The sequence below is a fragment of the Aulonocara sp. 'chitande type north' Nkhata Bay genome, linkage group LG18 (assembly GCF_057382095.1).
Source record: "Aulonocara sp. 'chitande type north' Nkhata Bay isolate Kocher_YH1m ecotype deep benthic linkage group LG18, A_spYH_male_GT1.1, whole genome shotgun sequence".
Lineage (NCBI taxonomy): Eukaryota > Metazoa > Chordata > Actinopteri > Cichliformes > Cichlidae > Aulonocara > Aulonocara sp. 'chitande type north' Nkhata Bay.
In genome coordinates this window covers 40,820,311-40,836,133 of record NC_141361.1, presented here as the reverse complement: position 1 = coordinate 40,836,133, position 15,823 = coordinate 40,820,311, and the positions used below count along the sequence as shown (strand labels likewise).

The 15,823-nt window shown below is 39.7% G+C and overlaps 1 protein-coding gene across 1 annotated transcript; it reads left to right on the top strand.

Annotated features, from left to right (window-relative positions):
• Window positions 1–478: 478 nt before the first annotated feature.
• On the top strand, window positions 479–8,768 carry LOC147309262 (NLR family CARD domain-containing protein 3-like). The gene is made up of 5 exons (XM_086273313.1): window positions 479–829; window positions 1,862–1,940; window positions 3,144–3,345; window positions 4,793–5,300; window positions 8,533–8,768. Exons 1-5 carry the CDS (start codon window positions 711–713, stop codon window positions 8,708–8,710), a joined length of 1,086 nt encoding a protein of 361 aa, XP_086129439.1. The 5' UTR covers window positions 479–710; the 3' UTR covers window positions 8,711–8,768.
• Window positions 8,769–15,823: the final 7,055 nt, after the last annotated feature.

The following is a 15,823-nucleotide window of genomic DNA, read 5'->3' as shown; positions in this document are numbered from 1 at the left end:
GGCTGTACCTCAGCTTTAGATTATGGTGATTATGAGACAGTGTTTCAGCTCATTTTACACAGTAACATGAAAGTACTGTTATGAGGAGTAATGACGTAACATACTCCATTACTTTTAATTAAAGTGTTCTGTGTAATATGTGTAATAATGACTTTTTTGAGTAACTTCATCTCTGTCAATAACAACATTCATACGTGGAATAAAACCACATCAGTGGATCATTGCTGGAGCTGCCTGGACTTCAGTCTTCAGCATCTCAACCAACAGCATCGACATGCTGCTCCAGATGTCTGTGCTCCAGATGTCTGTGCTCCAGATGTCTGTGCTCCAGATGTTTGTGCTCAAGATGATCAGACTCACAGTTTCATCCTTGAAATAAGTGTTTATATTGTTGACCCACCATTGATCATGATCAGTGGTGGGTCAGCGACATGCTTTCTTTCCGTCTCAGGTTTAAATATCTGGGACTCTCCACCGTTTGGTTTTAAAACTGAAGAAGCTTCTCGGATGAAACGTCTTCCAGAAACTTAAAGACGTCTCTTTTCTTTCCAAGCTCCTTAGATCACATGACCTGGATGACTGAACCTACAGACATATTGACCTGGTTTCTAGGTCACATGACAGGTCAGAGGTCAGCGACTGTAACTCGGTTACTCCTGTTAATGTGAACTCACTGAGTGTTTGTGGTTTACCTCTCAGACTGACTGAAGATGATGATGGAGGAAGAGGAGGACAGAGCAGAGTCTGCAGGGTCCAGCTGTCCGTCTGTGAGGAGTGACTGGTCCAAAGATCAAAATCCAGGCTTCAGTGGTGAACCTGGAGCAACGAGGTCAGAGAGCTGAACTCACTGAGTAACAGAAATAATTCTGCACTGACATTATAATCAGTGTTGACTCTGGTTGATTGTCTGACTGTGTTTGTGAGCTGAGAGGAAATGAAAATGAGTTTGTAACAAAAATCAGTTTTGTCCAGTTTTCCTGTAAAAAGCTGAACTCTAATCTAAGAGGATGTTACTGACAGGAAACAGCTGCATTATCTGCAGTCTGTGTCATCACAGCTGCTTCAATCATGTTTGTGTCTGCAGAGGTCAGAGGTCACAGTCTGCAGGGTCCAGCTGTCCGTCTGTGAGGAGTCACTGGTCCAAAGGTGGAAATCCAGACTTCAGTGGTGAACCTGGAGCAACAAGGTCAGAGAGCTGTGATGACTCCTTTACATGTTTGTGTTTCCTGGATAAATATGACCTGAAACATCCTCAGATTGTTACAAAGATTCATTAAAAAGAAAACAATGAAAGAGAAAAGATCCAAATGTTCGACTTGGTCATTTGCTGTTTGAGGACAGTGATGCTCATATCTGTGGGGAAAGTGTGACCTGAGTGGGTTCATGTTTGTCTTTAAAGAACAGCTCTGATGCTCTTTGTGTCTGATCTGTTAAACAGTCTGAGAGGTCACACAGAGACCCAGCAGCTAAAGCCTGGATCATACTGGCTGCTGTTACTCCATCAGGACAACACTGAACCACAGTGCTGTTCATGGAAATCAGTGCAGCTTTACACTGTATCACCAAAGTACTGACTCGTCTGCCTTCACACATGTAAACTTGAGGGACATCATATTCTGAGTCCACAGCATTTAATATGATGTCAGCCAAGAGTTCAACATATAACAGCTTAAACTGTTCTGAAAAGGTTTTTTCACAGGTTAAAAAGTGTTTACGGGATTTTTAACAGTTCTTTCAGAAGCACATACGTGAGGTCAGACACAGGGAAGCAGCAACACTGACTGAACACAGCTTTTAGAGGCTAAATTCACATTTTAATAATGAAAGTGGCTTCATGTGTGTGTCCATGGTTCATCCACAGAGTGGAGCAGCAGAGCTCAGAGGGTCCCAGTGGTCAGTCTGCCCAGCAGCATCAAACACAGCTGGACTCCATGTTTATGGTCTGTACATGTACAACAACTACTTTATTATTAATATTAATACATTTATTTATAGGTCCCTTTCAGAACACCAAGGACTCTGTGGACTAAATGACCAAAAGAAACAAACTTTGAAATCAGACGGTGCAAATGTGATCACAGGGAAACGTTTTAAACATCGAGGCTTTAAACAGAAACCAAAGTGAAACAGTTTGTAGTCGAGATCAGTGGGAATGAAGCTGAATAACTGTTTCTTCAATAACTCTGAGAAATAAATGACAAATATGATGGAAATTAGCAGCATTAGCACTTACTAATGATGTGAGTCAACACTCTGCTGTATTCAGACGACCACATTAGGTGGTGTAATGGAAACCAGTGGATCCAGTCCAGTCGTGGCGACCTGTGGCGAGTCGATCTGAGCAGCTACTAATGGAAACGGGGCCATAGATGTGTTTGTGCTTAATAACAGTGAATCACAGGATTTTTACATTACAGTTAAAATCTCATGTTGTTTGTTAAAGTGTGCAGTTCAGGGTGTGTTACTAAAACTGTGGTTTGCTCACTTTCCAAAGACCCAGCCCCCATAAAAAGCAGCCAATCAGCTCTAAGAGTTACACACACGTGTAAACCAGAGCAGCAAATCAGGTCCAAATGTGTTGTTCACAGTGAGTGGATCATCAGTGTGCTGCTATGTTAACATCCTGCAGCAGGATGTGTTTGGTCAGCTGGTTCACATTTCCTCAGGACCTTCTTGATGTGATGTTCTTCTGCCTCCCTGGCTGCTGTGTCTGTGGGGATGGCGTTCGCTCTGTGTTGTAGCGTCCTGATGACGCCCAGTTTGTGCTCCAGTGGATGATGAGAGTCAAACCTTAAATACTGATCTGTATGTGTAAACAGAGTGAACCTTTAAGACCAGCTGTCTGTATGATCAACTCTGTCACCTATAACATCGCCAAGTTTCTGGCTTCGATCATCAACCTGTTGGTAGTTCAGCTCTGAACACCAGTGAAATGTTTCTCCCACTGAAATCGCTGCATTCATATGAACAGAATCAGCGTTTTGGGACCGTGGAGTTGTGGAGAAATTCTCAGTTAATCAGATAAAGTCAAACTTATAATTGGTGAGGAGATCGTGGATGATATGCTTCTTGATTGTAAAGAAGTGGATGTTGTGTGGACTGAAGTTCAGAGTGGTGGGTCATTCATAAATATTCTGTTCCAGCTGCTGGAGGACAACATCATCACGTTTGTGAAGAACGAGCTGAAGAAGATCCAGAAGGCTCTGAATCCAAATAAGCCCCAGTGCTTGGAGTTTCAGAGGGAGGATGATGAGCAGAGGAGCAGCAGAGAGGCATTTGTGAAGATCACAGTGGACTTCCTGAGGAGAATGAAGCAGGAGGAGCTGGCTGACCGTCTGCAGAGACGTAAGAGGATTTCTTACTTAAGGTTTTAAGCTGTTAGATAAATGAGACACTCATGACACCAGTGTGTTCAGTCATTTCTCAGTGGGTCAGAAAATGTCATCAGCGATTTGTAAAATATGATTGTTGAAGTTGTATTTTTATTATTATTATTCAGAACTTTCAGCTGCTGCTTGTCATCGTAACCTTAAATCCACCCTGAAGAAGAAGTTCCAGTGTGTGTTTGAGGGCATCGCTAAAGCAGGAAACCCAACCCTCCTGAATCAGATCTACACAGAGCTCTACATCACAGAGGGAGGGACTGCAGAGGTCAATGATGAACATGAGGTCAGACAGATTGAAACAGCATCCAGGAAACCAGACAGACCAGAAACAACCATCAGACAAGAAGACATCTTTAAAGCCTCACCTGGAAGAGACGAACCAATCAGAACAGTGCTGACAAAGGGAGTGGCTGGCATTGGGAAAACAGTCTTAACACAGAAATACAGCCTGGACTGGGCTGAAGACAAAGCCAACCAGGACATCCAGTTCATATTTCCATTCACTTTCAGAGAGCTGAATGTGCTGAAAGAGGAAAAGTTCAGCTTGGTGGGACTTGTTCATCACTTCTTTACTGAAACCAAGGAAGCAGGAATCTGCAGCTTTGAAGACTTCCAGGTTGTGTTCATCTTTGATGGTCTGGATGAGTGTCGACTTCCTCTGGACTTCCACAAAACAACAATCCTAACTGACCCTAGAAAGTCCACCTCAGTGGATGTGCTGCTGATAAACCTCATCAGGGGGAAACTGCTTCCCTCTGCTCGCCTCTGGATAACCACACGACCAGCAGCAGCCAATCAGATCCCTCCTGATTGTGTTGACATGGTGACAGAGGTCAGAGGGTTCACTGACCCACAGAAGAAGAAGTACTTCAGGAAGAGATTCAGAGATAAGAAGCAGGCCAGCAGGATCATCTCCCACATCAAGACATCATGAAGCCTCCACATCATGTGCCACATCCCAGTCTTCTGCTGGATCACTGCTACAGTTCTGGAGGATGTGCTGGAAACCAGACAGGGAGGACAGCTGCCCAAGACCCTGACTGAGATGTACATCCACTTCCTGGTGGTTCAGGCCAAAGTGAAGAAGGTCAAGTATGATGGAGGAGCTGAGACAGATCCACACTGGAGTCCCAAGAACAGGAAGATGATTAAGTATCTAGGAAAACTGGCTTTTGATCAGCTGCAGAAAGGAAACCTGATCTTCTATGAATCAGACCTGACAGAGTGTGGCATCGATATCAGAGCAGCCTCAGTGTACTCAGGAGTGTTCACACAGATCTTTAAAGAGGAGAGAGGACTGTACCAGGACAAGGTGTTCTGCTTCATCCATCTGAGTGTTCAGGAGTTTCTGGCTGCTCTTCATGTCCATCGGACCTTCATCAACTCTGGACTCAATCTGCTGGAAGAACAACAAACAACCCTCAAATTCTCTAAATTATTTGACAAACCAAAACTTCAATCTCTCCACCAGAGTGCTGTGGACAAGGCCTTAGAGAGTCCAAATGGACACCTGGACTTGTTCCTCCGCTTCCTCCTGGGTCTTTCACTGCAGGCCAATCAGACTCTCCTACGGGGTCTGCTGACACAGACAGGAAGTAGCTCACAGACCAATCAGGAAACAGTCCAGTACATCAAGGAGAAGCTCAGTGAGAATCTGTCTGCAGAGAAAAGCATCAATCTGATCCACTGTCTGAATGAACTGAATGATCGTTCTCTAGTGGAGGAGATCCAACAGTCCCTGAGATCAGGACGTCTCTCCACAGATAAACTGTCTCCTGCTCAGTGGTCAGCTCTGGTCTTCATCTTACTGTCATCAGAAGAAGATCTGGATGTGTTTGACCTGAAGAAATACTCTGCTTCAGAGGAGGCTCTGCTGAGGCTGCTGCCAGTGATCAAAGCCTCCAACAAAGCTCTGTGAGTAAACATGTGATCAGGCTTTATTTATAACATAAACAGTATCATGTGTGATGGACCCTTAAAAACTTAAACATATTTTTTTACATGATCATCAGCACTAAATACAGTATATTATAGTTAATGTTTGATGGCAGCAGTAAATGTCAGAGTGTCTTAAACATATCTGGGTGTCAGCTTTTATCAAAGTCACGTCCAGAATCATCCTGTAAGTAAACTTTATTTATACAGCAGCTTTCACAGGTCAAAAACCACAAAGTGCTTTACAATAGAAACAGGCAATAAAAAACACAGAAGATAAAAACATTAAACAGCAAACACTGAACATCATACAGCCTAAAACTAGTTAAAGGCCACTCTGAATACTAGAGTCTGAATAAATGAGTTAGTGGGACCAGTAAAAGCCTTTGACTGGAAGATCTCAGATGTGAGAAGAGCTGTAGGATTGTAGAAAGTCAGAAACATAAACTGGGACTAAAAGTAAGGACTAAAACTTTAAATAACGCCTAAAATGAACTGGTTACCAGTGTGAAGAGATTAAACTGGAGTAATGTCCAGTCTAATGTGCTGGTTAAAAGCCTCGCAGCATGATTCTGTACTGACTGAAGACGTTCAAAGACTGTGATGGAGCCGTAGGTGATCAACTCCCTCATTGCTCCTCTGGTCTTATTGCTCTGCATCAGTGCACTGCTCAGCTGAAGATGAGTTCACTTCTATATGTTACAATCTGCCTCACTAGTACAGCTCCAAGGATCTGCAGCTGCTGAATCAATTATATTCCTCGTGTTTCTTCTGGTTTCCTGTTGTTAGATCTGCATGCTTGATTGTTTTTCAATCTCTCCAATGTCGTGCACTTTGATTTCCGACTGTACACAGTCTGTGAACCATGACAATTTGTGACAGAATGCAATGATCAGTGAGGACCCGGAGGACACTGACATTTACACTGTGCAGAATGAGACTTGAGACTTTATCTCACTGCTTTGTGGACGACTGATGGAAGGACTAATCACTATATCTGCTTTAATTGAACGAATTTCCATTTCACTGGTTCAGTCTCCCAGAATCTCTCAATCATACCTTGACCTTTTCCTAGAGTAACTAACCCTCACTCACCAGGATATGAGCCAGCCTTCCCTCTCATTGCTACATACTTACAGTCTTGCCTATCACCTAGGGCTGCACAATTAATCGTTAGAAAAACGCGATCTCGATTCATACTTGTGTGCGATCTCATTTCCAAATGACAACGATTAAAAAACAAAAACAAAAAAAAAACGACGATTGTACCGCATTTTGATCCGGGACGTAATCTGCATGAAAACAAGCGCTCACTCTTCCTGCTCAACAAATGACAAGGGCGGAGCCTTATACCACGTGATACAGAAGCTGTGCCGTGTGATGCTAAAATTAGCGGGAAAAACAACGGAGAGCACGTCAGGGATGACGAGAAAGTGACAGGAGAAAATCCGTCCCAGTCAACCACCCAAACATCAATAACGGGAACCTTATACAGCGCTTCCCTATACCCGTCGAACTCGCGCAGGCACAAAGAAATTACGGAGGCTATCACTTATCACCTGACCAAAGATATGGCTCCCATCAACACTGTGCAAAACGAGGGATTTAGGAAAACGATCAACACCCTAGACAAACACTACACAGTGCCGTCCCGCAACTATTTTTCTATTGTTGCACTACCTGCTCTGTACACGCAGCGTCGAGCAACGGTGGAGACGGAATTTCAAGCAGTACAACATTTTGTTGTTTTTATGTTTATTTATTGTTTTTATGTTCAGTCTCAACTGTTACGAAGTTGATGTGCAGTTAATAAGTGCAATAAATAGGGATGGGTATCGTTTAGGTTTTATCCGATACCGGTGCCAAACCGGTACTTTTGAAACGGTGCCGGTGCTCAAACGGTGCTCAAACGGTGCTTAAAGAATGGAGAACACAAACTTTGTCCAAAAACCTCTCATGCTCAGCTGTTTTTTGTAAAAAGATAACAATGTTAGCCTTTTCTGCAGCTATGGGGCATATATGGTATCACTCTTGACTGGAAGCAGTGCTTAAACAATGGAAAAAACACAAACTTTGTCCAAAAACCTCTCATGTTTAACTGTTTTCCACTTTTTCTTTGGTCATTTTAGCCTTTTTGGCCAGGGTGAAGGGAGTATCTGCCATCAAACAAGAAGACAGCCACATGTAGCTATGATGATGTTTGCTAGTTCACCTTACATGCATTAATATAATAACGTGGTTAGCCTACTCAACGTAAATAACACACGAACAACATTAAGCTACTCACGCAGAGAAGAACGGCTGCTGCTGCATCATCATCCTCATCATTACTGCTACACTGGCAGGGCTAGGGGCCAGGACGCTCCTCTTCGGGTTTTTGGGGGATGTTCTAACTCCGGGTCGATAACAGGCACCACACCCGCAGTAGATGCGCTCGGTGTGAGGTCTCGCAGCAAGCTATCAAATACGGCGCATTTCTGGGCTTTTAAAAAAAACGCTATGCGTCGCCAGGTGTTTCATCGGATTCGAGGTGTTACCTCCTTTGACAGTATCACAGTATCAGCTTAAAGCACTTGTTGCTGCTGAGTTTGCATCTTTTGCTGTGAAGTACAGCCAGACTTTGACCGCTTCGCCTTGGACATTTTTAATCTGTAGCTCTGCTCTAACAGAACGTACGTACCCGGCCCCGCCTACTATCCTCGGAAACGTAAAATGATTGGCTAGAAGTGTATCACAGCTCAGGAAAAAAAAGCACCGAAATAAAGCACCGAAATGTGCGCTGCTTTTCGGTCTGGTTACTACCGTTTATGTCAGAACCGGTGCCATCATGGCACCGGACACCGGTACCCATCCCTAGCAATAAATATTTATACTGGAAAAGAAAATCGTGAGAGAATCGTGATCTCAATTCTAAGCCAAAAAATCGTGATTCTCATTTTATGCAAAATCGTGCAGCCCTACTGTCACCTGTTCACAGAATGAGTCATCACTTGTTTTTGTTTAGCATTTAATGAACAAGTTCCAGGTCTTTATATTTACACAGGGAACATTTTTAAACTAAAACGTTTTTTAGCCATAAATAGTAATGCACACTGACATTTGTCTTTCTTTCAAAGGTTCAACACAAGAAGTGATTTAAATTAATCACAAACAGTTTGTTATCAAATGACAATTTTTCAGATTATGTCTTTATTTTGTTTTTGTTTTTTAGGCTGAGTGTCCCTGATCTCTCTGAAAGAGGGTATGAAGCTCTGTCCTCAGTTCTCAGCTCCCAGTCTTCTACACTGAGAGAGCTGGACTTAAGTAACAACAACCTGCAGGATCCAGCAGTGGAGTTTCTTTCTGCAGGACTGAGAAGTCCACACTGTAAACTGAATACTCTGAGGTGAGATCAAGTTATGTTGTGCTTTTCATGAATTGACAGAATTAACCAATAAGAAGCCACTAAATGGGGAAAAAAGTCAGTTAAACTTCTGTAATAGTTTTATGTTAGTGTCATCTCTTAGTGTTGACTAGGGCTGCATGATTTTGCATAAAATGAGAATCACGATTTTTTTGGTTTAGAATTGAGATCACGATTCTCTCACGATTCTCTTTTCCAGTATAAATATTTATTGCACTTATTAACTGCACATCAACTTCATAACAGTTGAGACTGAACATAAAAACAATAAATAAACATAAAAACAACAAAATGTTGTCCTGCTTGAAATTCCGTCTCCACCGTTGCTCGACGCTGCGTGTACAGAGCAGGTAGTGCAACAATAGAAAAATAGTTGCGGGACGGCACTGTGTAGTGTTTGTCTAGGGTGTTGATCGTTTTCCTAAATCCCTCGTTTTGCACAGTGTTGATGGAGCCATATCTTTGGTCAGGTGATAAGTGATAGCCTCCGTAATGTCTTTGTGCCTGCGGGAGTTCGACGGGTATAGGGAAGCGCTGTATAAGGTTCCCGTTATTGGTGTTTGGGTGGTTGACTGGGACGGATTTTCTCCTGTCACTTTCTCGTCATCCCTGACGTGCTCTCCGTTGTTTTTTCCTGCTAATTTTAGCATCACACGGCAGCTTCTGTATCACGTGGTATAAGGCTCCGCCCTTATCATTTGTTGATCAGGAAGAGTGAGCGCTTGTTTTCATGCAGATTACGTCCCGGATCAAAATGCGGTACAATCGTCGTTTTTTTTTTTGTTTTTGTTTTTTAAATCGTTGATTTGAAAAAAGTCTTAATGTAGAAATTAGCGTCTGGGGTTTTTAGTGATATTTGTTCACTTTCTGTCTTTCATTTGCAATGAAATGTCCCATCTGCTCCTCTGAGTCCAAATTCTTTATTTTAGCAGTGCTTCATCCACCAAACCTTCTAGTTCGATTCCTGTATTCTGAAGGTTTTTACAGAGCTGTTTGTTCAGATATCAGAATTTGATTTTCAGAAAATTTTAGTAATAAAAATATGATCAATTGATTATTTCTGACTGAAAAGATGAAATATGTATTTGGTTATAGTGATATGACTCATTGCCTCACTTAAACATAAAATGTAAACAAAAATTCAAAACAATAGATTAATATAAAACTGAATTTGACTGTTGAGCTTAAAGTGAGCTTGAATGTTATTCACTTCCCGTTTTATTTTGGTAGTTATCGTCTCTGGTTTTTACTTTTACTTCCTCCCCCGACATTGTCTACATTAGTTTCAGTTGTAGAAGATTTATTGTGTGGATGCTTAAGCATCCACACTATAGAGTTCCTGTTTCTCTTTATTCTTTATTATTATTGTGTGGATGCTTAAGCATCCACACTATAGAGTTCCTGTTTTTCTTTATTCTTTATTGTGTGGATGCTTAAGCATCCACACTATAGAGTTCCTGTTTCTCTTTATTCTTTATTATTATTGTGTGGATGCTTAAGCATCCACACTATAGAGTTCCTGTTTCTCTTTAATCTTTATTATTATTATTGTGTGGATGCTTTAAGCATCCACACTATTGAGTTCCTGTTTCTCTTTATTCTTTATTATTGTGTGGATGCTTTAAGCATCCACACTATTGAGTTCCTGTTTCTCTTTATTCTTTATTATTATTGTGTGGATGCTTTAAGCATCCACACTATTGAGTTCCTGTTTCTCTTTATTAGTGTGAATGCTTGAAAAGCATTCACAGTATTGTTCTTCTAATCTTTATTATTAGTGTGAATGCTTGAAAAGCATTCACAGTATTGTTCTTCTAATCTTTATTAGTGTGAATGCTTGAAAAGCATTCACAGTATTGTTGTTGTAATCTTTATTATTATTATTATTATTATTATTATATTTTATTCTGTATTCCGTACGTTTTTTGTAATCCTACTCCTTCAAAACCGTTCAACTTAGAAAAACCATTCCAACACCGTTAGATTCCTATTCTTTTGGACAACACTGCTTCCATTTTTCATATTTTTAACATTTATATTTTTAATTTTATTCAACTTTATTCAACAAAAATTTATAATGTATTTCAATGGGGAGACCCTTCAAATCCTCATTCAACTTACTCATTTTTAAACTCTTACTACTTCCACATACATTGACATAGAGCCACCATTCAAACTTTAAAACGAAGACAAGACATTCAACTATTCAACTTGCATTTATCTTTTCAATATCTATTATACTTTTTCTTCAGTTCCAGTTTAAGTTTCATGATGTTTTTTCACCCGTTTCAGAGTTTATAATGGGTGTGTATGGGACGGAATGTTGGGGCTAGAGTGAGGCAGCTCAACTGCTAGAGTGAGAGGAGCAAAAAAAATAATCTTAAAATCTTTTTTAAAACTGCTGCTGTGTCCGCAGCATTTGCTCTACAGGTATGATTTTACCCTCAAAACGTAGCCATGGCTGTCCTCTTTCATCCAATGTGTTTACTATTGTCCTAGGTGTTATGGTTCTTTCATAAATGTCACCAATGCACAGCCTCCTCCCTCCAACTCTTCCATAGACTCTAATGTTAAAATGGCTCAGAAGGTTCGTTTGAAAATCAGAAGAGCATGGTGTCTTTCCACTGTCACCACGTCCATATAATAAACTCCACAGACATGAAAACTGAGAATTTGGTAGACTAGACATTGCTGTCGCTCACAGTGAAAGAATTTTGTCAATACGACTTTTACTTTTCATTTGGGAACGATTTGTTTCGGCCTGACTTTTCTGTTCATTTTAAGGAGCAAAAGTGAGGTGCATGTCTGTGTACGTGTGTATGGAGCCATTGGGTGCGGTCACTATAGCAACCAGGCTCACACCTGCCTGCTTAACGAGCTCTCTCTGCCACTCTGCCAAAATTAATCTTAAACACTTCTCTTTCAACTGCTGCTGTGTCCACAGTGTTAAAGCCATCATTTTACCCTCAAAACGTCGCCATCGTTGTTCTTTTTCCAACATCTTGTCTTTCAAAGCTCAGAGATGTAAACTTTTTAAACTGTGTGGGTCCAAGTGGAGGGATCACATTTTAGTCATTCAGTGATTCAAAGAATATGACCTTTTAATATTCTTTCAGATGTTTTCTGACTCTAAATGTTCTTTTCTCATTTCTTAGGTTTTTCTAATTTACAATTAAAACATTTTCAGCTTTTTTCCAACTTCTTCTTCTGTGTAACCTTCAGCTTTTAGCAGTTCAGCACTGTTGTTTTCAGGTTAAATTCAGGTTTTTTTTTTATTTTTTTTATCTCATTCAAAATTTTTAACTCAAAATTCAGCAATTAATTCATTTCAGTCCATACATTCAGATTCAAGCATTCACACTGCAGTTTCTTCAGAAAATGCACTTTCTAGTTATTATATTTTATTCTGTATTCCGTACGTTTTTTGAAAGCCTACTCCTTCAAAACCGTTCAACTTAGAAAAACCATTCAAACATCGTTAGATTCCTATTATTTTGGACAACATTGCTTCTATTTTTCTCATTTTTAACATTTATATTTTTAATTTTATTCAACTTTATTCAACAAAAATTTCCCATGTATTTCAATGGGGAGACCCTTCAAATTCTCATTCAACTTACTCATTTTTAAACTCTTACTACTTCAACATACGTTGACATAGAGCCACCATTCAAACTTTAAAACGAAGACAAGACATTCAACTATTCAACTTGTATTTATCTTTTCAATATCTATTATACTTTTTCTTCAGTTCCAGTTTAAGTTTCATGATGTTTTTTCACCCGTTTCAGAGTTTATAATGGGTGTGTATGGGACGGAATGTTGGGGCTAGAGTGAGGCAGCTCAACTGCTAGAGTGAGAGGAGCAAAAAAATTAATCTTAAAATCTTTTTTAAAACTGCTGCTGTGTCCGCAGCGTTTGCTCTACAGGTATGATTTTACCCTCAAAACGTAGCCATCGTTGTCCTCTTTCATCCAATGTGTTTACTATTGTCCTAGGTGTTATGGTTCTTTCATAAATGTCACCAATGCACAGCCTCCTCCCTCCAACTCTTCCATAGACTCTAATGTTAAAATGGCTCAGAAGGTTCGTTTGAAAATCAGAAGAGCATGGTGTCTTTCCACTGTCACCACGTCCATATAATAAACTCCACAGGCATGAAAACTGAGAATTCAGTAGACTAGAAGCTGCTGTCGCTCACGGTGAAAGAATTTTGTCAATACGACTTTTACTTTTCATTTGGGAACGATTTGTTTCGGCCTGACTTTTCTGTTCATTTTAAGCAGCAAAAGTGAGGCGCATGTCTGTGTACGTGTGTATGGAGCCATTGGGTGCGGTCACTATAGCAACCAGGCTCACACCTGCCTGCTTAACGAGCTCTCTCTGCCACTGTGCCAAGATTCATCTTAAGCTCTTCTCTTTCAACTGCTGCTGTGTCCACAGTGTTACAGCCATCATTTTACCCTCAAATTGTCGCCATTATTGTTCTCTTTCCAACACCTTGTCTTTCAAAGCTCAGGCATTTAAACTTTTTAAACTGTGTGGATCAAAGTGGAGGGATCACATTTGAGTCATTCAGTGATTCAAAGAATATGACCTTTTAATATTCATTCAGATGTTTTCTGACTCTAAATGTTCTTTTCTCATTTCTTAGGGTTTTCTAATTTACATTTAAAACATTTTCAGTTTTTTTCCAACTCCTTCTTCTGTGTAACCTTCAGCTTTTAGCAGTTCAGCACCTTTGTTTTCAGGTTAAATTCGGGGTTTTTTTTGTTGTTTTTTTAATCTCATTCAATATTTTTAACTCAAAATTCAGCAATTAATTCATTTCAGTGCATACATTCAGATTCAAGCATTCACACTGCAGTTTCTTCAGAAAATGCACTTTCTAGTTATATTTTATTATTTTTCCGTACGTTTTTTGAAAGCCTACTCCTTCAAAACCGTTCAACTTAGAAAAACCATTCAAACATCGTTAGATTCCTATTATTTTGGACATGACTGCTTCTATTTTTCTCATTTTTAACATTTATATTTTTAATTTTATTCAACTTTATTCAACAAAAATTTCCCATGTATTTCAATGGGGAGACCCTTCAAATTCTCATTCAACTTACTCATTTTTAAACTCTTACTACTTCCACATACATTGACATAGAGCCACCATTCAAACTTTAAAACGAAGACAAGACATTCAACTATTCAACTTGTATTTATCTTTTCAATATCTATTATACTTTTTCTTCAGTTCCAGTTTAAGTTTCATGATGTTTTTTCACCCGTTTCAAAGTTTATAATGGGTGTGTATGGGACGGAATGTTGGGGCTAGAGTGAGACAGCTCAACTGCTAGAGTGAGAGGAGCAAAAAAATTAATCTTAAAATATTTTTTAAAACTGCTGCTGTGTCCGCAGCGTTTGCTCTACAGGTATGATTTTACCCTCAAAACGTAGCCATCGCTGTCCTCTTTCATCCAATGTGTTTACTATTGTCCTAGGTGTTACGGTTCTCTCATAAATGTCATCAATGCACAGCCTCCTCCCTCCAACTCTTCCATAGACTCTAATGTTAAAATGGCTCAGAAGGTTCGTTTGAAAATCAGAAGAGCATGGTGTCTTTCCACTGTCACCACGTCCATATAATAAGCTCCACAGGCATGAAAACTGAGAATTAGGTAGACTAGACATTGCTGTCGCTCACGGTGAAAGAATTTTGTCAATACGACTTTTACTTTTCATTTGGGAGCGATTTGTTTCGGCCTGACTTTTCTGTTCATTTTAAGCAGCAAAAGTGAGGCGCATGTCTGTGTACGTGTGTATGGAGCCCTTGGGTGCAGTCACTATAGCAACCAGGCTCACACCTGCCTGCTTAACGAGCTCTCTCTCTCTCTCTGCCAAGATTCATCTTAAACACTTCTCTTTCAACTGCTGCTGTGTCCACAGTGTTAAAGCCATCATTTTACCCTCAAAACGTCGCCATCGTTGTTCTCTTTCCAACACTGTTTTTCAAAGCTCAGACTTTTACATTTTTTAAACTGTGTGGATCCAAGCAGAGGGATCACATTTTAGTCATTCAGTGATTCAAAGAATATGACCTTTTAATATTCATTCAGATGTTTTCTGACTCTAAATGTTCTTTTCTCATTTCTTAGGGTTTTCTAATTTACAATTAAAACATTTTCAGCTTTTTTCCAACTTCTTCTTCTGTGTAACCTTCAGCTTTTAGCAGTTCAGCACCTTTGTTTTCAGGTAAAATTTGGTTTTTTTTGTTTGTTTTTAAAAAATTTCATTTAATATTTTTAACTCAAAATTCAGCAATTAATTCATTTCAGTGCATACATTCAGATTCAAGCATTCACACTGCAGTTTCTTCAGAAAATGCACTTTCTAGTTCTTTATTATTATTATTATTCTAGTTGCTTCCGTACACTTTTCGCCGTTAAACTACTTCCACAATTTTCAGCCGATTTTCACCGTTCAAATTTTAAACTATTCTGCTATTTTTGCTCTTTCCTGCTACGATTTTTGCTATTTTTAACTATTATACTTTTTAAAATATTAAGCTTTTTTCCTTTAATTTGTCCCATTGAAATGAATGGGAAACTTCTGCAATTCTGCTAAAATTTGCTTGTTTTTGAAACTTAACTACTTCCTCATATTTTCACCTAGAACAACCATTCAAATTTTAAAATGTTCACAAATTATTGGGCTATTCAGGTATGATTCAGCTTTTTCAAATCTTCTACTGTTTTACTTTTATGCCTCTTAAAGTTTTGAGTTGCAAAATTGTGATTTTTCACAAAATACATGCGTTGTTATGGTTGCTATGCTCTTGGCTTCCAGTGTGCCACTGAAGGTTTTGCAATTTTCACTTCATGTCCGAACAACTTCCTGCTACTTGCTCAATTTTCACTCAACTTCCACAAATTATACATCAAAACGTAGGTATTTTTGCTGGCTTTCAGAAAATGTCACCATCATTGTTGTGGGATTTATAGAATTTTTGCAAATCTCCTCAGACTAACACAAGGTCAGAAAACTCTCCATATAAAGTGAATGGAGAGCTTGTTCAAAATCACCGCTGGATTTCTGTAATGAGAGG

Coding starts and splice junctions, on each gene's coding strand:
- LOC147309262 (XM_086273313.1), top strand. CDS start 711: ATGATGATGGAGGAAGAGGAGGACAGAGCAGAGTCTGCAGGGTCCAGC. Junction 830..1,861: donor GGTGAACCTGGAGCAACGAG/GTCAGAGAGCTG, acceptor GTTCATCCACAG/AGTGGAGCAGCAGAGCTCAG. Junction 3,346..4,792: donor GGCTGACCGTCTGCAGAGAC/GTAAGAGGATTT, acceptor ATCTGCTGGAAG/AACAACAAACAACCCTCAAA.